Source organism: Coffea eugenioides, chromosome 11, assembly GCF_003713205.1.
Source record: "Coffea eugenioides isolate CCC68of chromosome 11, Ceug_1.0, whole genome shotgun sequence".
In the NCBI taxonomy this organism is placed as follows: Eukaryota; Viridiplantae; Streptophyta; class Magnoliopsida; order Gentianales; family Rubiaceae; genus Coffea; species Coffea eugenioides.
The window spans coordinates 22,181,357-22,204,423 of NC_040045.1; the positions used below are offsets into that span (position 1 = coordinate 22,181,357).

General features: G+C 37.1%; 1 protein-coding gene across 2 annotated transcripts in view; it reads right to left on the reverse strand.

Moving 5' to 3' along the window:
• Positions 1-23,067, reverse strand: part of LOC113751664 (sacsin) — a 52,174-nt gene that overhangs the window by 10,594 nt on the left and 18,513 nt on the right. The window contains exons 6-11 of one of the 2 annotated variants that reach the window (XM_027295753.1): positions 17,914-18,134; positions 16,377-16,648; positions 9,703-12,742; positions 8,853-8,985; positions 1,422-1,936; positions 390-1,286 (exon numbers count right to left, since the gene is read on the reverse strand). In XM_027295753.1, coding sequence (XP_027151554.1) covers positions 390-1,286; positions 1,422-1,936; positions 8,853-8,985; positions 9,703-12,742; positions 16,377-16,648; positions 17,914-18,134 — 5,078 coding nt within the window. Of the gene's footprint in view, positions 1-389; positions 1,287-1,421; positions 1,937-3,073; positions 3,142-8,852; positions 8,986-9,702; positions 12,743-16,376; positions 16,649-17,913; positions 18,135-23,067 lie in introns of those variants that run through there. The other variant, XM_027295754.1, reaches the window with a different exon arrangement.

The following is a 23,067-nucleotide window of genomic DNA, read 5'->3' on the forward strand; positions in this document are numbered from 1 at the left end:
AATTCAGTACAAGAAGATGGGATTAATACTGTAGAAAAGAACTAGAACAGGGATAGCAAAACCTGTGGTTAGTACTTCACCTTCTCTTAGTAAATTTTAGCTTTAGTAAGGTGAATTGTTTGGCATTGATCTGAAACCATGCTTTAGTCTAGCCACAAGAAATGACATTAGCAGAAGGTTTGGTGAATAAATGAACAGTGCCTATGATTCATTTTAAAATTTACCATGCTTACCTCTTTATACTCCTTGATGCAAAGAGGCATATTTAAGTGCAATTCATAAATTAGATTAGCTATGTTGATCCACTACTATCATCCTCTTTAGCTTTAGTGGGCTGCTCTATCATATCAAGGAACACAAATGTAATTTGCAAACAAGAAGGCTCATACCCCATGAGATCTCGCAATGGCTCTGCTAGATCCAACAATGCCACTCTCAATTTCAGTGTGGTGATCGTCCAGATTAGTTACTGAAGAAGCATCGCTGCTGACTGAAACACTTCTGAATGAGAAAACGTGTGAAGAAAGAAGAAGTTCAGTTATCCCTGGAGATGTTTCCACCTTAAGTCTGTAAAGTGCTTGACCTGCTGAAGGTTTTACATCCTCAGCAACCCTGCCATACTTTAATTTTTCTCGATTTTGAGATCGCCATACCACTACTTCGCCCCTATAGAAAGGCCTTAACGGGAGAAGTTGCACTTGAAGTGCATCTTGGGGCAGTATATCATTCCCCATCAACTCATCTGTTCCATTTCCTTGCTCAGCCACTTTTTTTTGAGAGCAAAGTTTCAAGGCTGTGGCTAGTATCATCTCAGAGCCCTCAGGACACAGAAACAGAGATCCAATAGGCAGTGAAATTGAGGAGTCTAGAACCCGGCTAACAACAATTCCAATGACATCAACAACAGAGACATAATCTGGTGGTTCGGCAACTAAGACACTAGTTTCAAACTTGTCAACAAAATAAAGGGCCCGATGCAGTGATCTTTCCTGCCACTCTGGAACCATTGATTCCTCACTAACATGAGTAATATCTAAGCGCTTTGGAAGGAGCAAAAACTGAGTGTACAAGCATTTAACAAACTTCAAATTTTCTGCAACCATTTTAAGGGACCTCTGTACATTCTGAAGAACGGGGTTGAAAGCAGGAACTTCACTTGCAATGCTACCAACGATGGTCCACAAGGCAGCTTGAAATGATTTACTCAATAACCTGTGTTTTACTTCTTCTAGTTGCAGTGATTGAATACACTGCAAAGTCTGTAGATCTTCCCTGGTATCTAGTTCCTAAAACGAGATGAAAGAATACACCATTAGAGAGAAAAAGCTTTTTCTCAGCACATATTTGAACTACAGACACTAGAGTAAACATGCAAACTTAAAGTAACTCAACAATAGGTGAATTCAAAAAAATTGTTATACCTCAACAACCACATCTGAAAGCTTTTTAATGGCCAAGGCCATACATATTCCTTCAGGGAGGTCACTGTGAACAAATCGCAGCCTGGAAACATCAATGTATTTGAGAAAATGGGAACTATGAGAATCAACATAAACACATGACTTTGCATGAACAAGTCTGCAGCCATCATCAGGCACAATAGCCTCAGATCCCCAGTTACACGCTTCTGATGAGACTGCCTCATCACAAACAAAATACAAAATTTCCATCACAGCACGGAATTCATTTGGATTCAGTCGTTGATAACCACAAGCCTTTTGAAGATTTATAAGAAGATCCCTTGCAGCAGCAATAGAGAATGTGTCCTGAAGTCCCAAGTCCTTCAATATCTTTACAAATGGAAGATATAGTGCAGGAAGTTCAAATGCAAATGGGGAAAGATTAATCGTCAGTCGTGCAAAAAGGGCACCAGCTGTCACTAAACGTGTGCCATTTGCCGCTGGAATGAATGCTACTTTCCGTAATTCTGAAATGTCTGACCAAAAAAAAATGAAGATTAAAAGAAGTACTTGATATAGTTAAGGTCGTCATCAACATAAAGTTACTGTCCAAGCTCCAGTTCTTCTTAGACCCTAGAACTCCTACATCTTTTGTAAAGCCATAAGAAGCACACAAAGACATCACCAAAATTATGTACAAAGCCTAAACCAAAGCCTATCACCAGACCTATAGTGTGCTATTTAATCTCAACCGAGTCTAAAATTTGATACAGATATGAGAAAGGATATGGTTACAAGGAAAAGATAAGACCTGCCATTTTTTGTTAAGACATATCCACAACTTTACTAGACGCTCCTACTGAAAATTTCACCAGGTTTTAGCCCCAATAGACTTCTTATACTTTTCCAAAAGGTGATGCAGACATTAACTAACTATGCTCGATTCCTTGTCTTCATAGCATTCATTTTTCCAGTTAAAAATATTCTCATTAATATAATTTTTTGAGGTCTCTAAAATGGTCATGCTTAAAAAGGGTTTTAGAGTCAATTAGTGGGTGCTGCAATCAAGCAACCTAATCACACTTGTGATTAATTTATTTGATTCTGTTTAACCCCAGCCCAAAAATTTTTTTTCTTTTCTTACTTCTTGCTTGCTTATCTTTTTCTTCTGCTAGCTGGAAGAAAGAGATGTCCTTCACTTTCCCAACAGAAGATACTATCTAGTTTTATCAAATTAGTCTTCCTGAATGTCCTATTGGTTACGCATATTGAGTTTATGCAGGATTTGAAAGCAAAATTCATCTACAACAATAATGTAGCTTTGACCAGAGTAATGCTGAGTTCAGAGTTCTAGGACAGAAAGGAAAACTCGAGGAAACTTTAAATTATTGTTGAAAATCTAGAATATCTTTTCTGTACAGCAATAAATTCTATGTATATCCCATGATTTCTGCTCTATTTTAGGATAAAATAATTTACTCCTAATGTATTTTAGGATAAAATAAATTAGCTCCTAATTTTTAGATTACAGATTTCATGAAATTGACAAAAGTCAAATTCCATTTGTATAAATGTTGTACAAAGCCTAGAACAAAAGAGATAACAGAACAATTCAGTTTTCATTTTGTTCATGGTATCAAAGCTTTTGCTCTTGGGACCTCTTTTTGTCAGCCTTCATTGCTGATTTTTTCATTAGGCCTTCATTGCCAATTTTTCTTTGAAACCTCCAACATGTTTGAAACTGAAACATCAGAAATCAACTCCAATACCAAATCAGAAGAGCCCTCAAATATTCCGCAAACAGGAGATTTGCAGAGTATCCAGGCAGCCTACAGGCTCAACGGAAAAAACTATTTGAAGTGGTCACAATTTGTTCAAACATTTCTCAAAGGATAGGGCAAAATCAGCCACTTGCTTGGAACTGTACCGAAAAAGGGAGATCCTAAATTCGCTGCTTGGGATGAAGAGGATTCTATGGTCATGTCATGGCTGTGGAACTCCATGTTACCTGAAATAAGCGATACTTGCATGTTCCTACCAACAGCTAAAGATATATAAACTACTATTCGACAGACCTATTCAAAGGCAGGAGATGCTGCCCTAATCTATGAGATCAAAACAAACATCTCAGCCACTAAACAAGGCAACCTTTCTGTTACTCAATATGCCAATCTTCTGCAAAATCTATGGCACGAACTGGACCAATATCGGTGTGTTCAGATGTTGTGTAGTGAAGATATAGCCACCTTGAAAAACTTTATCGAAAAGGATAGAGTTTATGACTTCCTTGTAGGTCTGAATGTGGAATTTGATCAGGTCAGAGTCCAGATATTGGGGAAGGAAAGATTATCATCTCTGAATGAAACAATATCATTGATCCGAGCTGAAGAGAATAGGCGAGAAGTCATGTTGGAGCCTAAAACATTAGAAGGCTCGGCAATGATTTCTACAAAGTCAAACAATAAGCAAAGATAGGTAATGGGCGTACAGAGTCAAATAAAGACACAATTTGGTGCACATACTGCAAAAAACCGCGCCATACGCGAGATGATTGCTTCAAACTCCATGGGAAGGAACAAGTCCTTAGTCGAAAAGGAGGATTCAAAGGAGGAAAACCTCACTTAACTGATGGAGAATCCAACCAGGTTGGTATAGGAGAATTCAAGAAAGAAGAAATTGAAAAGCTAAGAAACCTTCTAAATTCCCTTGAAAAGTCCTCTAGTACGTGTTCATTGGCTCAATCAGGTAAGTACCTTAACTCTTATGCTTTAAGTGCCTCAAACATGTCTTCTCTAGGCTCTTGGGTCATCGACTCAGGAGCTACTAACCATATGACTCACAGCCCAATCAAATTTATAACATACAACCCATGTCCTGGAAATAGGAAAATTACTGTTGCGGATGGATCTCCTATAACTATTGCAGGCCAAGGGACAGTAAATCTATCAAATTCGTTGTCCCTAAATAATGTGTTGCATGTCCCAAAATTGTCCTCTAATCTCATATCCATCCATCAAATTACCAAAGATCTGAACTGTAAAGTAACTCTCTATTCTACTCATTGTGTTTTTCAGGATTTGGTTACGGGGAGGACGATTGGACTTGCTAAGGCGAATGATGGGCTTTATTACCTTGAGGAAAAGAGTGGCAACAAGAAGAACAATAATCAGTTATCCCTCACCTGCTCCTCAAATAATAAATCCGAAATTTGGCTTCATCATTTCCGTCTCAATCATCCATCTTTTATTTTACTTCAAAGCATGTTTCCTTCACTTTTTAAGAATGAAGATGTTAGTAGTTTTCATTGTGATACATGTGAAATTGCTAAACATCATAGACTATCATTTCCATTGAGTAATACAAGATCTACTAGACCTTTCTCTTTGTTACATACTGATATTTGGGGGCCTTGTAGAGTTTCTAGTATTTCTGGAGCAAAATGGTTTGTCACATTCATTGATGATTGTACTAGAACTACTTGGTTATTTCTTATGAAAGAAAAATCAGAAGTAAGTAGTATTTTTCCAATGTTTCATAAAATGGCTTGTACACAATTTGGAGGTTTGATTAAAAGAGTAAGATCTAACAATGCAAGAGACTATTTTAATCAAATTCTCTCATCTTTTTTCCAAAAAGAGGGTATAATACATGAGTCATCTTGTGTAGACACACCCCAACCAAATGGGATTGCTGAATGGAAAAATAGACATTTACTCAATGTGACTCGAGCAATTTTGTTTCAACATAAAGTTCCAAAAACCATTTGGGGGGAGACTGTTTTAACTCCTGCACATTTGATAAATAGAGTACCTTCCAAAGTGCTAAATAATCAGAGTCCCATTGCTGCTCTTTCTGTTTTTTTACCCTGATTTTAATGTCTCTTGCACATTGTCACCAAAAGTGTTTGGTTGTGTTGCTTTTGTACATGTTCATGCACACCAAAGAGGGAAACTTGATCCAAGAGCTTTAAAATGTATTTTTGTGGGATACTTAAACATAAAGAAAGGATACAAGTGTTATCATCCACCTTCAAAAAATTTTTTTACCTCCATGGATGTTACATTGGTTGAAAACCTTACTCTCAAAGTAACAATCCTTGTCTCCAGGGGGAGAGTTCTTGGGAAGATAAGGAATTTCTCCTTAATCTTCAAAGTCCTACACTAAACTTGAAGTCTTTCAAACCTGACCATACACCGAATTCCAAAGGAGAACATGCTAGCAGTGAACCTGAACCTAAATTTGAAGTTGAACATGCCAGTAAAGAAATTGAACCTGATCTTGGAGCTGAAAAAAAAATTGATTTAACTCCAACTACACCACTCAAGGTCTACTCAAGAAAGAAAGTTCATATTTCTGAACCTGTGCAAATCCAAGAATCTAAACCACAATCAGGTACTGAAAATTCTGTTCCTTCGTTCAATCTGACTCTGCTTCTTGTGAATTTAATGATTTAGACCTGCCTATTGCTGTTTGAAAAGGAACACGAGAATGCACTAAGCATCCAATCTCAAATTTCGTGTCTTTCCATAGACACTCTCCACAACATAAAACTTTTCTTACCACCAACTCCATTTCAATCCCACAAACACTACAAGAGGCACTTAGAAATAAGAACTGGCTACAAGCTATGAAAGAGGAGATGAATGCCCTAGAGAGAAATAAAACTTGGGAAATTGTAAACTTGCCTAAAGGAAAGAAAACAGTGGGGTGTAAATAGGTGTTTACTTTGAAATATAGAGCTGATGGTTCATTAGAAAGGCATAAAGCTCGGTTGGTCGCAAAAGGATATACACAGACATATGGGATAGATTACCAAGAGACCTTTACACCCGTTGCAAAAATGAATACTGTGTGTGTTCTTTTGTCTTTAGCCGCTAACTTTGGCTGGTGTTTACAGCAATTTGATGTTAAGAATGCATTCTTACATGAGGATTTAGAAGAAGAGGTGTACATGGAACCTCCACCGGGTTTCAATGAAATGTTTTTTGAAAAGAAAGTGTGCAGGTTAAAGAAAGCTTTATATGGATGAAAACAATCGCCAAGGGCTTGGTTCGGAAGATTTACTAAAGTGATGCTAGCAATGCAATACAAACAAAGTCAAGGAGATCATACCTTGTTCATAAAACATTCAAAAGGAGGTGTTACAGCTCTACTTGTCTATGTAGATGACATCATCATCACCGGAAATGATCCAATTGAAAGAGAAACACTCAAAAAGTGCTTAGCAAAGGAGTTTGAAATTAAAGAACTACGGAACCTGAAGTATTTTTTAGGCATTGAGGTGGCATACTCAAGTAAAGACATCTTTGTTTCCCAACAAAAGTATGTCTTAGACTTGCTTAAAGAAACAGGCAATCTTGGATGCAAGGCAGCAAGCACACCTATTGAGCCTAACTTGAGATTGAATGAAGAGAAAGATGATAGCACTGTAGATAAGGGAAGATATCAGCGGTTGGTTGGGAAACTGATATAGTTGTCCCATACAAGGCCGGACATAGCATTTGCCGCAAGTGTAGTAAGCCAATTTATGCATGATCCAAGAGAGAAACACTTGCAGGCTGTCAACAGAATTATATCCTACCTCAAAGGGACACCGGGCAGAGGAATTTTGTTCAAGAAAAATGAAGGATTGCTCATAGAGGCATATATTGATGCTGATTATGGAGGCATATACTGATGCTGATTATGCAGGTTCTGGTGTAGATCGTAGGTCAACTTCAGGATATTGTACATTTCTTGGTGGGAACCTAGTGACATGGAGGAGTAAGAAGCAATCGATTGTTGCAAGATCAAGTGCTGAAGCAGAGTTTAGAGCTATGGCTCGTGGAGTTTGTGAATTGCTATGGCTCAAATAATACTTGATGACCTTAAAATCAAGTGGGAAGGACCTATGAAACTCTATTGCAACAAATGTCTGCCATCAACATTGCACACAATCCAGTGCAACATAATCGCACAAAGCACATCGAAGTAGATAGACATTCTATTAAAGAAAAGCTGGACAGCGACATGATTTGCACTCCATATGTAGCATCAAATAATCAATTGGCAGATGTCTTAATTAAGGGAATGCCAACTTCCAACTTAGAAGACATTACATGCAAGATGGGAATGGAAAATATCTGTTCACCATCTTGAGGGAGTGTGTTAAAAATCTAGAAAATCTTTTCTTTACAGCTATAAATTCTATATATATCCCATGATTTCTGCTCTATTTTAGGATAGAATAATTTACTCCTAATGTATTTTAGGATAGAATAAATTAGCTCCTAATTTTTAGGAGATTACAGATATCATGGAATTGACAAAAGTCAAATTCCATTTGTATAAATGTTGTACAGAGCCTAGAACAAAAGAGATAACAGAACAATTTAGTTTTCTTTTTGTTCAATTATAAAAGAAAGTAAAGAAGAGAAAATTTGCAACTTCATTATGTGTTTGGGAGTTTTGAGAAAAAAGAGAAAAGATTATTAGTAGGTCTCTTTACAATTTTGCCCTTCAAATTTCAATATCTAGATGTTCGATAGTGGATCAAATACGACATTGTAACGCATTTTGTTAAGGAAACCCTGACTTTCTCCCTATTTCTTCTCACTTTTGAGAGGAAATGATAGGAAAGATGTAAGCCTGCCAAAAAGCTTTCTCAATCTCTCTCTTTCATTCCTCTTTCTCCTACTTAAACTCCCAAACAAATCTCTATTTCTTTTCTTGTTTCCAATTCTTTCTGTCCAAATAAAATGTGATGCCTGAAGAACAAAGCCAACCTAACAGCAAGAGGCTAACTGCAAAATCTAATGATAGCTAGCACTTTCTTGATCACTTATTACTCTTCAGTCACTTATAATTATAAGGCAAAACTTTTAGTACACTGCACTAGTGAAAACTTTAAGTATACCCCATTTTTCTGAGGAAGATGGGCTTTCCTTTTCTTGATTGTTTATTTTCTTATAGATAAAAAAAAAAAAAAAAAAGGGTTGGTCATATGACCCAATTAGCATGTGCAGAAGCTGTGAGGAGTCCAGGACTGAGACTCCTGATCACTAGGGATCAAAATGTAAAGTCGTCCTCTTCTTCTTGTTCTTTCCTTTAATATTTTCCTGAGGTCTTTAGTGCTGAGCAAAGAGGGTTTGACTGCTTTGCACATGCTTTAGATGAATAAACCTTCTACAATGCAAGGCAGTCATAAGAGACAGACGTAAAGTATTCCAATATTGGAACGTGAAAACGACTATAAAAGGGACTCAGAAATCACACATAAAATGAAAAAGAGAGAGAAGCTAGAAAACCTAATTAAGCATATTGATCAAAGATTGCTTGATGATATATAAAAACTAGAAAAGGAAATAAAAAATGAGAGAGAGCCCTCTATCCAATATCATGAACTGTTTTCTTAAGCACCATAATACAAAAGGTATAAGCTTGGTTCAGGCTAACAAAAGTAATAGGTAATACCTGAAGAAGATAGAGAATCCCAGGCATTTTCCAAATATTTCAAAACCTCAAATGAAGCTTCATCAATAGTCTTCGAACCAGGTGCAGCTGACCAATGAGCAAGTGTGTCTTCACCATTATTTTTCCCAATGGCCTGAAGCAGAAGTCAAAAAGAACCAACATATCCCATAAAGTAATGAAAGATATCATGAGACTAAGGTAACAGCAGCAATTTGAATTCACATCAACTTATCCATTCAAATAAACGAAGTTTAAATGGATTTGGATGACTAAAATCTTAATATCATTAAAAGGATAACCATATAAACCGAGTAAAGCTGGTAGATTTAAATAAATTATCATGCCAATCGTGTAAACATAATTACCAAAATAAGTATGAAACTGGACCAGTAAAGAGAGGAAAGGAGGAAAAGTATTTCTTGTCAATTAAGAGTCCATTTGAGGTTGACAAGTTGGGCAAGGTCAGGAATAGGACCAGCAAGTGAGTTGTTATTGAGACACAGGACCCAAAGCTGGTACAGGTGAATTAAAGTATGCCCTTGTCTGGATTTAATTCCTGACTATTTCTTTTGCATATCTTTCTGAGAGTCACTGTGTATGTGCTAAAGATGAGTGGCAAATATGCGTCTGTATCACTGAATGAGTCTGGGTGAGTGTATGGCCGGGGGAGGACAAATAGCTTAAGGACTTGGGAGAACAAATGGATAAATGGATGGATTACAAAATCCTACTAATTTAGATCCATTTATTTAGTAGATTAATTGGTTTGGAATAATCTTATCCACTGTTAAGTAAATATTTCTGTTTATCCATTTTACCATATGTAGTAACAAGCACATGGCAACATTACCTGAATGTGCCTCAATACTGTCTGGAAAGATGGAGGACTCCTCAAATGGAGTGCAGCCCAGGAATAGTCAGGTGGAACAACACTCTGCCTAGAAAGTATGGGAGCACAGCTCCAAGCAAGTGGCCAATCTTTCATCACAATAGCTTTACTATATGAACAGAGCACTCTTTTGCCGCTTGTCTTTCCACCTATGATTGGAAATCCCTTTTCAGCAGGAATACAAGTAATATTACCTAGGAGATTACAGAAATTGTTGCTATAAAGGACTGCAAAGTTTGAGAATACAGCTTTGGCTAGACTTTCAGCCATTAACCAAATTTCAAAAGAGACTTCATTTTGGCCATTCGAAATATCTGTCTCAAGGTCATCAAAATCTCCCGTAATTTTCATGCATTCACCTCCAAGAAACTCCACCCTTTTTGCACATTCAAGAATTATCTCAGCTTCAGTTGAAGTTCTAAGTCCCACTTTCCTCAAAATGCGAAGCCATCCATCTGAAATAAATCTTTCCCCTGGAAATTTGCCTCTGACCCCAGAAAAAATAGATGTCAGTAAAACATCACCAGGATCAAAAAGATCTTTGGGCTTAGACAGGTGCACTGAAAGTTCGTCTGCCGTCTTAACAAAATTAGCCTCCTTAAGAGCTTCGATGATAGAAGGATCTTGTTGGAGATCTTGCCAATTCATATAAAGGTATATTAAAATATCCTCCTGTTCAGACTCTGATTTTCGTTCAAACCCTGGCAATCCAAATTTTACAAAAATCTGTCGATCATGCAGCTCGGGCACTCCAAGAGCTCGCAATAAAGCACCCCCACTGGAATCTGTGGTGTGAAATAAACATCGTTCATCATGCGGCTTTAGGAATGTATTTGAAGGAATCATACAAAAATCTTGGATTACCAATCTAGCATACGTTCCAGCAGCAGTTTTATATATAGGTAGCTCACGTAATACTTCAAGCTCTTCTCTTCCATAATCTGATCCATTATCAGAGAACTCAGAAGCAAATAAGCTGAAAAGCTCATCACGGTCTGAAGCCAGAAAGGAAGTAATTTCCGGAAAATAGCCAGCTTGTTTAGCTACAAGAAGTTTGGATGCAATAACCTTACCCAATGATTGGTCAGGTCCAGGTAAACAGTCGGATGGAGCAGCACAATCCATGAAAGTAGCATCAAATACAGGAATATTGCACTGGTTCAGCAATGATGATAACCAAGGATACTTTTTCTCAAAATGTTCAAAAGCTAAAGTATAGGGATTAGCCAGGTCTGTATCAAGCGATAACCCTGATGTGCTACTTTCAGTTAAGCTCATCTCATCACTAACATCAACAGAATTAGAACCAGCTACTAGGGGTGGAATGAAGACAATATGACGCTCTCTTACACGACAAAGAACTGGTCGACCAAGAAAAGCAGGAATAAGAGGCCAGTCAGAGAAAAGAGGAAGGTCTTCCAGTGAACCACTAAAAGTTTTCCAGAACAGTCTAATCCATTCAGGAGAAGGGCCCCACTCTGTACCAGAGCTTGCAATGTTTTCCCACGAAAACCAGGGTGCCATGTTTGAGCCGGTTACATGATTGACCCAGTTTTCATGAAAAAGATATCGCATGTTACTTGCTAGTAGGGAAAATGAGAAACTCTGCAGCTTTAAAACTGATTGAAGAGTGTAATTGGAGAAAATATTCAACAAAATTGTTCTCTCTAGTACATTTGCATGGATAAATTTGGCTGCCAATGAACTCATTAATAGTTGTTGCTCCTTGTTTCCCACCCAAACTTCAGTAACTCCTATTCTAATTAAATTGTTTGTTGCAGTTGGACAGGGCAAGCCTCTGAGTTCAGCAGCTACAGATCGATATTTGTATTCCCCATCATCAGGAACACGAAATATTCTACCGCCGGTAAAATTGTTCCTTTCAGATAAGGGGCCACCTGTCCTACCAATATCTTCAACCACTCCACGGCCAAAATCAAACAATGCCTTTCCAAGACTAGTCATCATCTCAAGAGCATCTCCTGAACTGCTTGCGCTTGAATTAGATGTTTTATAAAGACTCCGCATATTTCGGTTGGATGAAGAAAAAGATCTGCTATCTTCACCTTCAGTAGTAGCAGAACCAGAACTGATGCTATTGATGCCTGCAAATGAACTCTGATCACAAGACTCAGATGAATCTAAAAGCTGGATATCAGATAAGCAATAGTCAAGGACATCAATGATAATATTAACCGAGCGCAACAGAGTGGATGTCGAGGAAGCACGAAGAAGCTCTCTCACCATTTTAGGCCTGATCTCTCGCACTGTAATACCCACTGCCTGTATTTCTGTCACCAATTCCCATGGAACTGAAAAGACTGGATAATGTTCTTTTACAAATGCGCAAACAGTTGCTGGTACCAAGCTACCACCCACAACAGATCCAGGTTGTGAAAGAAACATTCCTTCTTCAGCCTTGACAAGATTCCCAGAGTAAAGCTGCCACACAGGAAGATCAATCAGGCGTACATAAAATGGCTTTATTACTTGCTCAATCAAACATTCCCAATCTGCTTTGGGAAATTCTGCAGAAGCTGAATCACTTTCAACAATGGCTGTGTTCACATTTGATCTAGGCCAGAATGAATAGATTTGATCCCCATAGGCATTCAAAGTGCGACCAACTGCCAGGGCCAAACTTGAACCAAGAATAGAAGTGGAAGGTTCTCTTCTTATCTTCTGCATTTCTAGGACCAACTTGACATAAGAATCACGAACACATGACATGAGCTCCCTGTTCCAAGCTTCAATAAGTCGACTTCCAGCATCAGTGTGAGTCAACTCAAAAGCTTTAGTGTCTTGGTATTTGAATAGGTAGCGGCCCTGATTGTGACGCACCAAAAAATATCCAAGAATTGAAACAGGTATATTTATGAGAGTGGACAGAGGAAGTGGGGACATAATACAATTCAAAGAACAAGTCAGAGCAGGATGGCCATTTCGAGAGATGTGTGCTGCAACTCCACCAACAGGTGTCAAGTTGTATGCCATATACCGCCTGCAAGAAATGACCAGCAATTATTCACGGCAGTTTTCAAATGACGCTGAAACAGTATAAAATAACACAGCGAATAAGCATTAGAGTGCAAATAAATTGGGCAAGAGAGCAAGGATTCGCTTCCCACTCAAATAATCGGACAAAAATAAGGGAAAGAGAGAAAAAGTAGGGACAAGCATAGTTGTCAGTCAAACAAAGTGCAACATAGCATGAAGGTCTTCATGGGGCTATAGCCCTAGACCATAGCATTGAGCTCAATACTAAACCAAGGCACACTTAATAAAAATAAAAACCTGAATTTGTCCCATATATACTCCATCTTTCCCACAAACCTTGTGACACTTGCCTGAATAACATTGTCACTTGCCTAAAATGTCAAATTTTTGTTCACTAACTTTCCAATCTTACCCCCACCAAAAATTCCAAAATTCAAATTTCACCTCCACTTTTCATTTTCTGCAAACACAATAACAATCTAAAGAGCAAAAATGTAAAGCGGAACAGATTCTCTAAAATCCTGAACTCTATGCCACCCACCAAGCTGACAACTTTAGTGAGATGGACAAAGTATTCAGCAATAAAAGCACTATATTCTTGTAATCTAAGAATGTACCAATTAGTGTACAATTTTCTTAAACATAAAAGAGAAGACAAATTTACCCCCACAACCACAAGATAGATATAAAATCATTCTAAGGTTAGGAACTGACATGTATCCAGCATCCATAAGTAGTACTAGTCATCTTATTTATCTCTAATCTCCATATTCATCATCATTGAACTTATAACACTCAACAGCTTCCTTTTAACTCTCCTCCTCATCATCATCATGTATTCAAATTCTTATTCATCAATGAGGCCAACAGTTATATTTCAGGGAGGACAAGGAGAAAAGTACAAATTCTTATCATGTATACATATTCTTATTCATCAATGAGGCCAACAGTTATATTTCAGGGAGGACAAGGAGAAAAGTACAAATTATTGCAGATGTAGCCCTTCTTTTTGTTTATAACTGACAATTTTGGGGTAGCTTTACTGGCTGCAAATAAGTGCGCGTGTATGATCACTAACCAGCAAAATTCCAGTGCATTGTGCTATGTGCTAGCTGATGCTAAGTAAATGTTAGTAGCCTAAACTTTAATACAGTGCTAAACTTCATCAGCAGCTATAGCAACATAAGAAATTACAATGCCCAGTTAAGCGGCCAAGATATTTGGTCTGTCGAGGGTAGTGGTCTTCATAAAATTCAAACAATTTGCCTATCAAAATGAATTTAGATTAAAACTTTATGCTTGTTCTTATTCATAAGCAACAAAGTCTGATATATAATACTGAGCAAGTTCAACTTTCCATGCAAGGTATGACTGTAGAACATTATTAGATTTAGTTCAAAGATAAGAAAGAAGAAACTTTTGAAGCACAAAATTAACTGGGCAAATATTGGAATGCATGTCGGATCATCCAAGCATGGTTTAACAATTTCTTTTGAAGTTGAGGTAAGGCAAACACTTACACTTCCATGTGGCTCTACTAGTAATAAAACACATTTGTGAAAGACATTCCAAAAAAAAAATTCCATGGAGCACCAAGAACATAGAAAGCAACTATTTAGGGAGCTAAAAACATGATTTAGATCATTGCTCTCAATTTTGAGATTCCTCAACATACAACAACAATTAATTATAAAACAAAGTGCTGAAACTCATGCAACTGGCAACCTGGCTAAAAGAAAAATAAAAAGGGAATAACTCCATTGACATGCACATTTATTTTTGTTAGCTTATACCCAAGTTCATACATATGGTGAGAAATCTGGACCTATTTTTATCAGCATCAATCAATTAAGTAAAGTAGGAGCCTAGGAAAATAGAAAGAAGTAAAGTAGCAGTCCGTACATGTAATTCCCTAGTATGCATTGACACATGATTACCTAGTCACAAGCACCACGTAAATCCAGTTGGAGATTTTGTTGGATTCATAAAATGCTTAGTGCATATACTTGTTCTTCTTTATCTTTTTTAAAAGGGCAGGAATCCACCCATTCAATCGCTCCAACATTTCATGGTAGTTTTACTTATGATAAAACAAACAAAAATAAAAATAAAAGAAGAAAAAAATTGGCATCAAAAGAGGGGAATGTAAGTAACAATATGTAGTTTTTTTTTCTATTTCTAATAATTTTTCTTTTGTAGTGTAGTTCTAGCCAATTCACCAGCAATACAACGCTGTAACGGATACTCCCAAGGAATGGTGGTGTAACTCAAATTGCAAAAAGGCATACAACTTGGGGATGCTACACAAAAAGAAGGGTGAAATACACAAAAACCCTTGTGGTTTGCACAAAAGTCTGGCCACCACCTATCATATGAAAATACCCAGAAGAACCCCTTGTGGTTTCGAATAATGTGGAAAATAGACGAAAACCATCAGAAATAACGTAGTTCAACATCCCCCCCTCTCTCACACGGGTGTGCCTTAAGTGCGAGTACTACTGATACAGGTTTTTTATTATTTAAAATTTAAACTTTCTTCCAAAAATACCCTTATCCTAATAAATTATTAATAAATATGAAATCCCTATTTTGTCTCCCTTGTGTTTTACCAGAGTGATACCAAGTTACCCAAACTACTCTCTCTTCCTTTTCTTCTTCCTTGTTCATTACTCCAACACTGGAGTACCTTTCTTTTTCTTTTTCCATTATGTTTTTGATGGGTTACTAGAGAACAGTAAGCGTCATGGTCATTGATAATCAAAGCAAAACACAAAGACAACAGGAGCTTTGGAATTTTTTTTTCCTTTTTCTTTCTAAATGCTACCTGACGTGTGTCACCACCCATAATTGAGTAGAACCTGTGCATGCCTTTTTTCTCTTATTTTTATCTTTCCTTCTTATCACCTTGTGATCTATCCACCACACATGGGCCGCCATGAACCAACAAAATTGGAAAGTATATCTGGAGTGCAATGGCTAAATTGTGGCATAGGGTGGCTAGATGTTAGAGTTTAGAGACCAGATTGTGACATTGGTTGGCTATATAGGGATAGCATGGTTAGATCTTGCCTACATCTGGCTGCAGATTTACAAGTAAAACGGCATCACCACCACTTTTGATATCTTATCTGGTTGCTGGGGACATTGGATCCGATGGCCTTATTCTGATTTCTTCCCCCCTATGACTCCAAATGTCCCAACCGCTACTAGTAGCGTATGTTCTATTCTATGTTTCCTATGCAAATTTTTTACGTGGAGTTTATTTAGCAGGACACAATCTAATTATGAATTCAGTTACTCCTTCTCCACCATAAAGTCGAGGATAAAGGATAAAAAATGGGGAAGCAAAGGGCAAAACAGAAATAACAAAAAATAAAGAGGATAGAATATACATGTAATCAATTCTGATTTAAACAAAAAGTTACCAAATGAGGATAACATTGGAATTTCAGATGATTCTGTCAATATAACAGTTTCCATCCATTTTCCACATTCGAAAAAACCATAAGAGGGTCTTCTGGGTATTTTTGAATGATGAGAGGATGGCTCGACTTTTGCAAACCACAAGGGGTTTTTTGTATTTTACCCTAAAAAGAATTAGATTCAAGTTGTCTAATCCAATTGAAATTTTGACATACCTATCAAGTGCCATGTTTCTTGTTTGCCCAGAACCAAGACTAAGCACAACGAGCCAACGATCAACAGCTATAGTTCCTTTGATGCACAAATTCAAATCGATGACTTCAACCTTAGTTGCTGAATTTGAGCTACCAAATAAACTTGATAATTGAAACTTTTTCCATTTTTTCTCTGAGAAAGGATTTCTGACAATGGCACAGGACGGATCAATGCTGACTGAGTAGTCCTCAAATAATTCCAAGCTTCCTTCTTCCCAAGTTGACAATGAAACCTGACAAAACCTATTTTAATTCCTCATAATATATGCAATGAAAAGGCAAACTGAAAGCCTTCCAGGTAAAGCTAAGAGTATTAGACTTGGCAAGCCCAAATGCTAGAAGTTCAGTAAATGCTCCACAGATTTTATAACATGAAAAAGATCAGGTGGTAGAAAAATCATTTGGCATACAATCCTAAAATCCAGAAGAAAGGATATAAAGATCTCACTCTGAAGTTCAACTCCAAAAATGAAATTCACACCAGGGAAAACTTAAGTAAACATCTAAAAAAGATTGAAAAGTTTATTCCCTCTCCTCTCATATATGCCAATGTGTTGGCTCTTGGTTGGCCAGATTTTAGATCTAAATGTTGTCATGTAAGGAGGACCAGAAATGTCCGATTTGGCAAATTGGTTCAAGATGTAAAAGAGGTGTGGATAGAAGAGTTTGCTCGTTGTATCCAAACCTGATGTTTTTGGTCATATTAGCACAACTAATCGTCCAGATCCCCTACAAAAAGCATATTGCTACTTCAATGCTGCTAACAGAAACCTTGAGAAAATCACATAAAAAATTACTGGCCCTCTAAAGAAAAATATTACTACCACAGAAATTAATATCACAGTTTGTGACCATCAACTAATTTGTTTCAGATGACTTTCCACCTTGTCAATTAACAGTAAGATAGGGGTATGATCCAGCACCAAGTCATAATTTTTCACCTTTTGAATGGACAATAGGTTGTTAACAGTGTTTTGGTCCTCCAACCAGCTGGTAGGGTAGCATTGGGGTGAGTGAAAAGAAGTTTGCAACAACAAAACAAAATGACAAAGGAAGAAGAAATCAGTTGAACTGCATGACAGATGCCCATGAAATTCATTTTACAAAGTAATATTTAGTAGATCATATTATATTTGTGATGTTTTGTCTTTTCATGGTGATGCTTTCAGTATACTATGAAGAGACTATAAGAACTCAGAAAATGGAAGAGGTAAACACCGTGTAATTTCCCTTGCTTCTTATGCTCCCTAGTTCGAACAAGTCTGAAAGGCAGTAATTATAAATTAAAGCCAAAACACGAAGATCAAAACCTTTTATGAATCCAATGCAACCAGCAAATTTTTTCTTATTTGAATACTTGGCCTCAACTTCTATCACTATGCTACAAAACTTTTCCCACTCAGACAACTAAAAGCCTAAGAAAAGAAATATACTGTTCCACATGAAAATCAAAAGCTGGGAAATAGTATCTTAACCTGAAACATTGATATCTACAAACCTGCATTATGGAGTTTAAAAACAGGATAGTCCTCGAGCAATGCTCCACAAATTTGTTGAATAACAGTGATATCTTCCTCGAAGCACATTCAGTTCCCTCTTCCATATATTCTGATGAAAGAGGCAGGCGTATGATTGTTGAATTAGTTACCGACCATGACATACTTTGGCCAAACAGCAAAGCACTAAATTGATCATGAAATCTCTCTGTCAAATTGGTGCCTGGAACCAAATATAAATTTAGCAGACTTGGCACAGATAGAAAACATGAATATCTGTTCCCGTCATGTAAAAGAAGTGGGTACAAGAAAAAGAATAAGATGTCCATGGGAAAGTAAGATGATGGTAAGTGGAAATAATATATATATATATATATAACAAAAATTAAAGAAAAATTTCATGATTGTTATTCAGTTTATTCAAAATAATGCTTTTTTTCCTTATGCAGATTTTTCAATTTGCTGTTGCAATACTTCCAACCTGCTTCATTAGAAACTTGGCATTGTTAACCCACAATATTCAGAAATATTCATCATCAAGGTTTGGCCCCAATAACACATCGATATCAGTTGGTAGGAATTAGCTGTAATTAGTCTAAGAATACAGCTATGTAATTAGTCTAAGATAGCTGCTGTAATTAGTCTAAGAACACAGCTATTAGTCTAAGATAGCTGCTGTAATTAGTCTAAGAACACAGCTGTATATAGTCTGTAATTACAGACTATATACAGCTATACATGGCTGACCATTTAACCTAGTTACTTGTATAAATAGATCAATGAAATATATGAAAAAGATACTTTCAGCATAATAAATAACTTGGTATCAGAGCATTGGGGTTTTTCCTTGCTCTCCTCTTCTCTGAAAATTCCAGCCATTCTTTCAATAGCCCACACTGCTGAAATTTCTTCTCTAAAACACTAAATACATCACAATATGTCAACCAAACCTGATGTTGAATCTCCTAACAGCAAGAATCTCTCCACTCTAACCATACAAGATGCTTCTTCTTCCATCCACATTAAATTGGATGGCACTAATTATCGCGTTTGGTCCAAGATATTGGAGATGCATATTGCTGGAAGGAAAAAAATGGGCTATATTAATGGAAAAAAGGCTGCACCAGCAGTAGATGATTCAAGTTATGATGAATGGGAAGCTGAAGATTCTCTTGTCAAATCTTGGCTTATTAGTTCAATGAGTGATAATCTGATATCTCACTTTGTACAATGCGGCACAGCAAAGGAAGTTTGGGATGCTGTAAAAAGAAGTTACCTTGATGTATCAGATTCCTCTGAAGTTTATGAACTAATGAAGAAGACTTTTCATTTACAACAAGATGGTCGGCCTCTAGCAGAATATTACAACGAATTAAACTCAACATTTATGGAGCTCGACTATCGACGGCCCAATGACATGACATGTGCTGCTGATATTGAAAAATATAGAAATCGTATTGCCGAAGATCGAGTTTATATTTTTCTTGCTGGGCTTGATAATAAGTTAGATCAAGTTCGCAGCCGTGCTCTAGGTACTTCTCCTTTACCAAGGTTAGAAGAAGTCTACTCCATGGTTCGTAGAGAACTACAAAGACAAGTTGCCATGGGAGCAGAATCACACTTTGAGGCTTCAGCTCTCACTGTTCAAAAGAGCACTCCTATTGCCATTAATGGAAATTCTACAGCCTCTCAGTCTCGATTTTGCACCTACTGCAATAAGAATACACATACAATTGATGCTTGTTGGAAGAAGCATGGCTATCCAGAATGGTATAAACTTAAGCAAGCTGAGAGAAAAAATAAAAAATTTGTTCATAATACTGTTGTTCAAAATGTTGCTGCCATAGACACAACTCCATCTTCTGTTTCTCATGTGTCTCGGGCATCTTCTCAAGAAGGTATTTTTGGTTTGTCCGTTATTTCTGCTCATCCTAGCACTTGGATTATTGATTCAGGGGCTACTGATCACATGACTAGTAACTCTTCTATCATTGACTCTCTTACATCTCCACCTGTGAAGTCTGTACAGGTTGCTAATGGAAATTTTACGCCAATCATAGGCGCTGGAAATGTGTCTCTTTCACCAAAGTTTTCTATGTCCTCTGTTTTACTTGCACCTAAACTCTCAAATAATCTCCTCTCCATTAGTAAAATAACAAAGCATCTTAACTGTTCTGTCATTTTTCACTCTACTCATTGTGTTTTTCAGGACAATCTTACGAAGATGACGATTGGCATTGGTAAGGAGAGGGATGGTTTATATTATTGGGAAGACAATCGAGGCATAACAATATCTACTCGAGGTTTTCAAACAAAAAGTGGGACATTAGACATAGAAAGAATAATCCTTTGGCATCGTCGACTAGGACATCCATCTTTTTCTTATCTAGAGCATATGTTTCCTAAGTTATTTTCCAATATTTCAACTTCTAGCTTAAGATGTGAACAATGTGTTTATGCAAAAAACCATCGTGTTCCTTTCAAAGTTAGTTTTAATAAAAGTGTCACTCCTTTTTCATGTGTTTATACTGATGTGTGGGGTCCTTTCTCAACTACTTCTACTTCAGGACATCAATATTTTGTATCTTTTATTGATGACTGTACTAGAGTCAGTTGGGTATATTTGATGAAATCTAAGAGTGATGTTTGTCATATTATTCCTCAGTTTTATAACATGATTCTTACTCAATTCAACACTAGAATTAAGGTTTTTCATTCTGATAATGGTCGTGAATTTGTGAATCGATCTCTTGCTGATTTTATGATACAACATGGCATTCTTCATCAAACCACTTGTGTTTACACACCCCAGCAGAATGGCACAGCAGAACGGAAAAATCGTCACTTTCTTGAAGTAGCACGAGCCTTATGTTTTACTATGCATGTTCCAAAACATTTTTGGGCTGAAACTATTATGGCTGCTGTTTTCCTCATTAATCGAATGCCCGCTAAGGTTATTGATTTCCAAACTCCTTTGAGAATGTTATCTAAATTTCATTCTATTCCTTCTGCTCTTAATATTTGTCCAAAGGTTTTTGGTTGTGTATGTTATGTTCATGTTCATTCCCATCATAGAGATAAACTTGATCCTCGTGCTATCAAATGTGTTTTCCTTGGCTATTCTAATTCAAAAAAGGGATATAAATGTTTTCATCCTCCTACAAGAACCTACTATGTGTCTATGGATGTTCAATTTTGTGAAAATGAGTCTTATTTTTCTGGACATATGTCTGCGGTTCCTCTTCAGGGGGAGATTAAAAGTAGAGAAGAGGAAAAACAATGGCTAGAAGAAAAAAGGATATGGATCTCAGGTATAGAAAATGCAAAGGAAAATGGGGAATCCTTAGTTTTAGATGATGGTCAGGAAAATAAAATTGAAACTAATAGTGAGAGATCAGCTCATCTCTTTGAGAAAGGATATTCTAGGAGAACAAAAGATATCACTGTTATGCCTTCTGATTCTTGTACCTCCCTTAATGATAATACCTCCCTTGATGATACTACCATGCTATCGAATGAATCTTCCAAGATTGACACTAAGGTATGTACTTCTTCTGAAAGTCTTGACCCGTATCCTAATATTGATCAGAATAGAAGATATCCTCTTCGTGAACGAAAAGAACCTGATAGACTTGGTTTTTCAAAAGCTTCCAATGTTTCTTATCCAATTTCTGATTTTATATCCTATCACCGTTTGTCTAAGGCTAACTTGACATTTGCTCTTCAGTTGTCTTCTGTATATGTTCCTAGTCATTTTCAGGAAGCCCTTGATGATCCTAAGTGGAAAGATGCAATGGTAGAAGAAATGATGGCTCTCCAAAAGAATTCTACTTGGGAAATGGTTGAGTTACCAATGGGAAAGAAGACCGTAGGGTGTAAATGGGTATTCAATGTCAAATACAAGTCTGATGGGACAGTTGAAAGATACAAAGCTAGACTGGTTGCAAAAGGCTACACTCAAACCTATGGTATTGACTATCAAGAGACATTTGCACCGGTTGCCAAGATGAACACTGTTCGTGTCATATTGTCACTTGCAGTTAATTTAGACTGGCCTCTACGACAATTTGATGTGAAGAATGCCTTTCTTCATGGTGAGTTGACTGAGGAAGTTTTCATGGATCCTCCTCAGGGGTTTACACTAGAAGAAGGAAAGGTGTGCAGACTGAAAAAGGCATTGTATGGATTAAAACAATCACCAAGGGCATGGTTTGGAAGATTGACTCATGCCATGGAGGAGTATGGATTCAAGCAAGCTTCAGCAGATCATACGCTGTTCTATAAACGTAACTACAATGATATTACTGTGCTTCTTGTCTATGTTGATGATATGATTGTAACAGGTAATAACAAAGAAGAAATTGAGAACCTTCGAAGCTACTTAGCCAAAGAATTTGAGATTAAAGATTTGGGGACTCTCAAATATTTTCTTGGCATTGAAGTATCACGGTCCAAGCAAGGACTCTTCCTTTCCCAGAGGAAGTATACATTGGAACTCCTAGCTGAAACTGGTATGTCTGCTTGTGAGCCGATAGATACTCCGATTGAAGTGAATCATGGCCTAGCCTTCTTTTCTGATCAGATTCCAACAAACAAGGAAAGATATCAAAGGATCGTGGGTAGACTAATCTATTTAACTCATACCAGGCCAGATTTAGCATATGCAGTCAGTGTTGTTAGCCAGTTTATGCACAATCCAAGTGATCAACACATGAATGCTGTTAATCGAATCTTGGCTTACTTGAAATCAGCTCCAGGAAAAGGTGTCTTATTCTCCAAACACGAACATTTTGATGTGGTTGGATATACAGACTCTGATTTTGCTGGTAGCAAGTTGGATAGAAAATCAACTTCTGGATATTTGGCTTTTGTTGGAGGCAACTTGGTGTCTTGGAAAAGTAAAAAACAGAACGTGGTTTCATTATCTAGTGCAGAGGCTGAATATAGAGCTATGCATCATGCTATCACAGAACTCTCTTGGCTGAAAATTCTCTTAAAGGAGATTGGGTTTGGTCCAAAAGGTTCTATGGTATTATTTTGTGATAATATGGCAGCCATTAAGATTGCAAATAATCCTATTCAACATGATCGGACAAAGCATGTTGAAATTGATAGGAACTACATCAAAGATAATCTTGATTCCGGGACAATTGAAA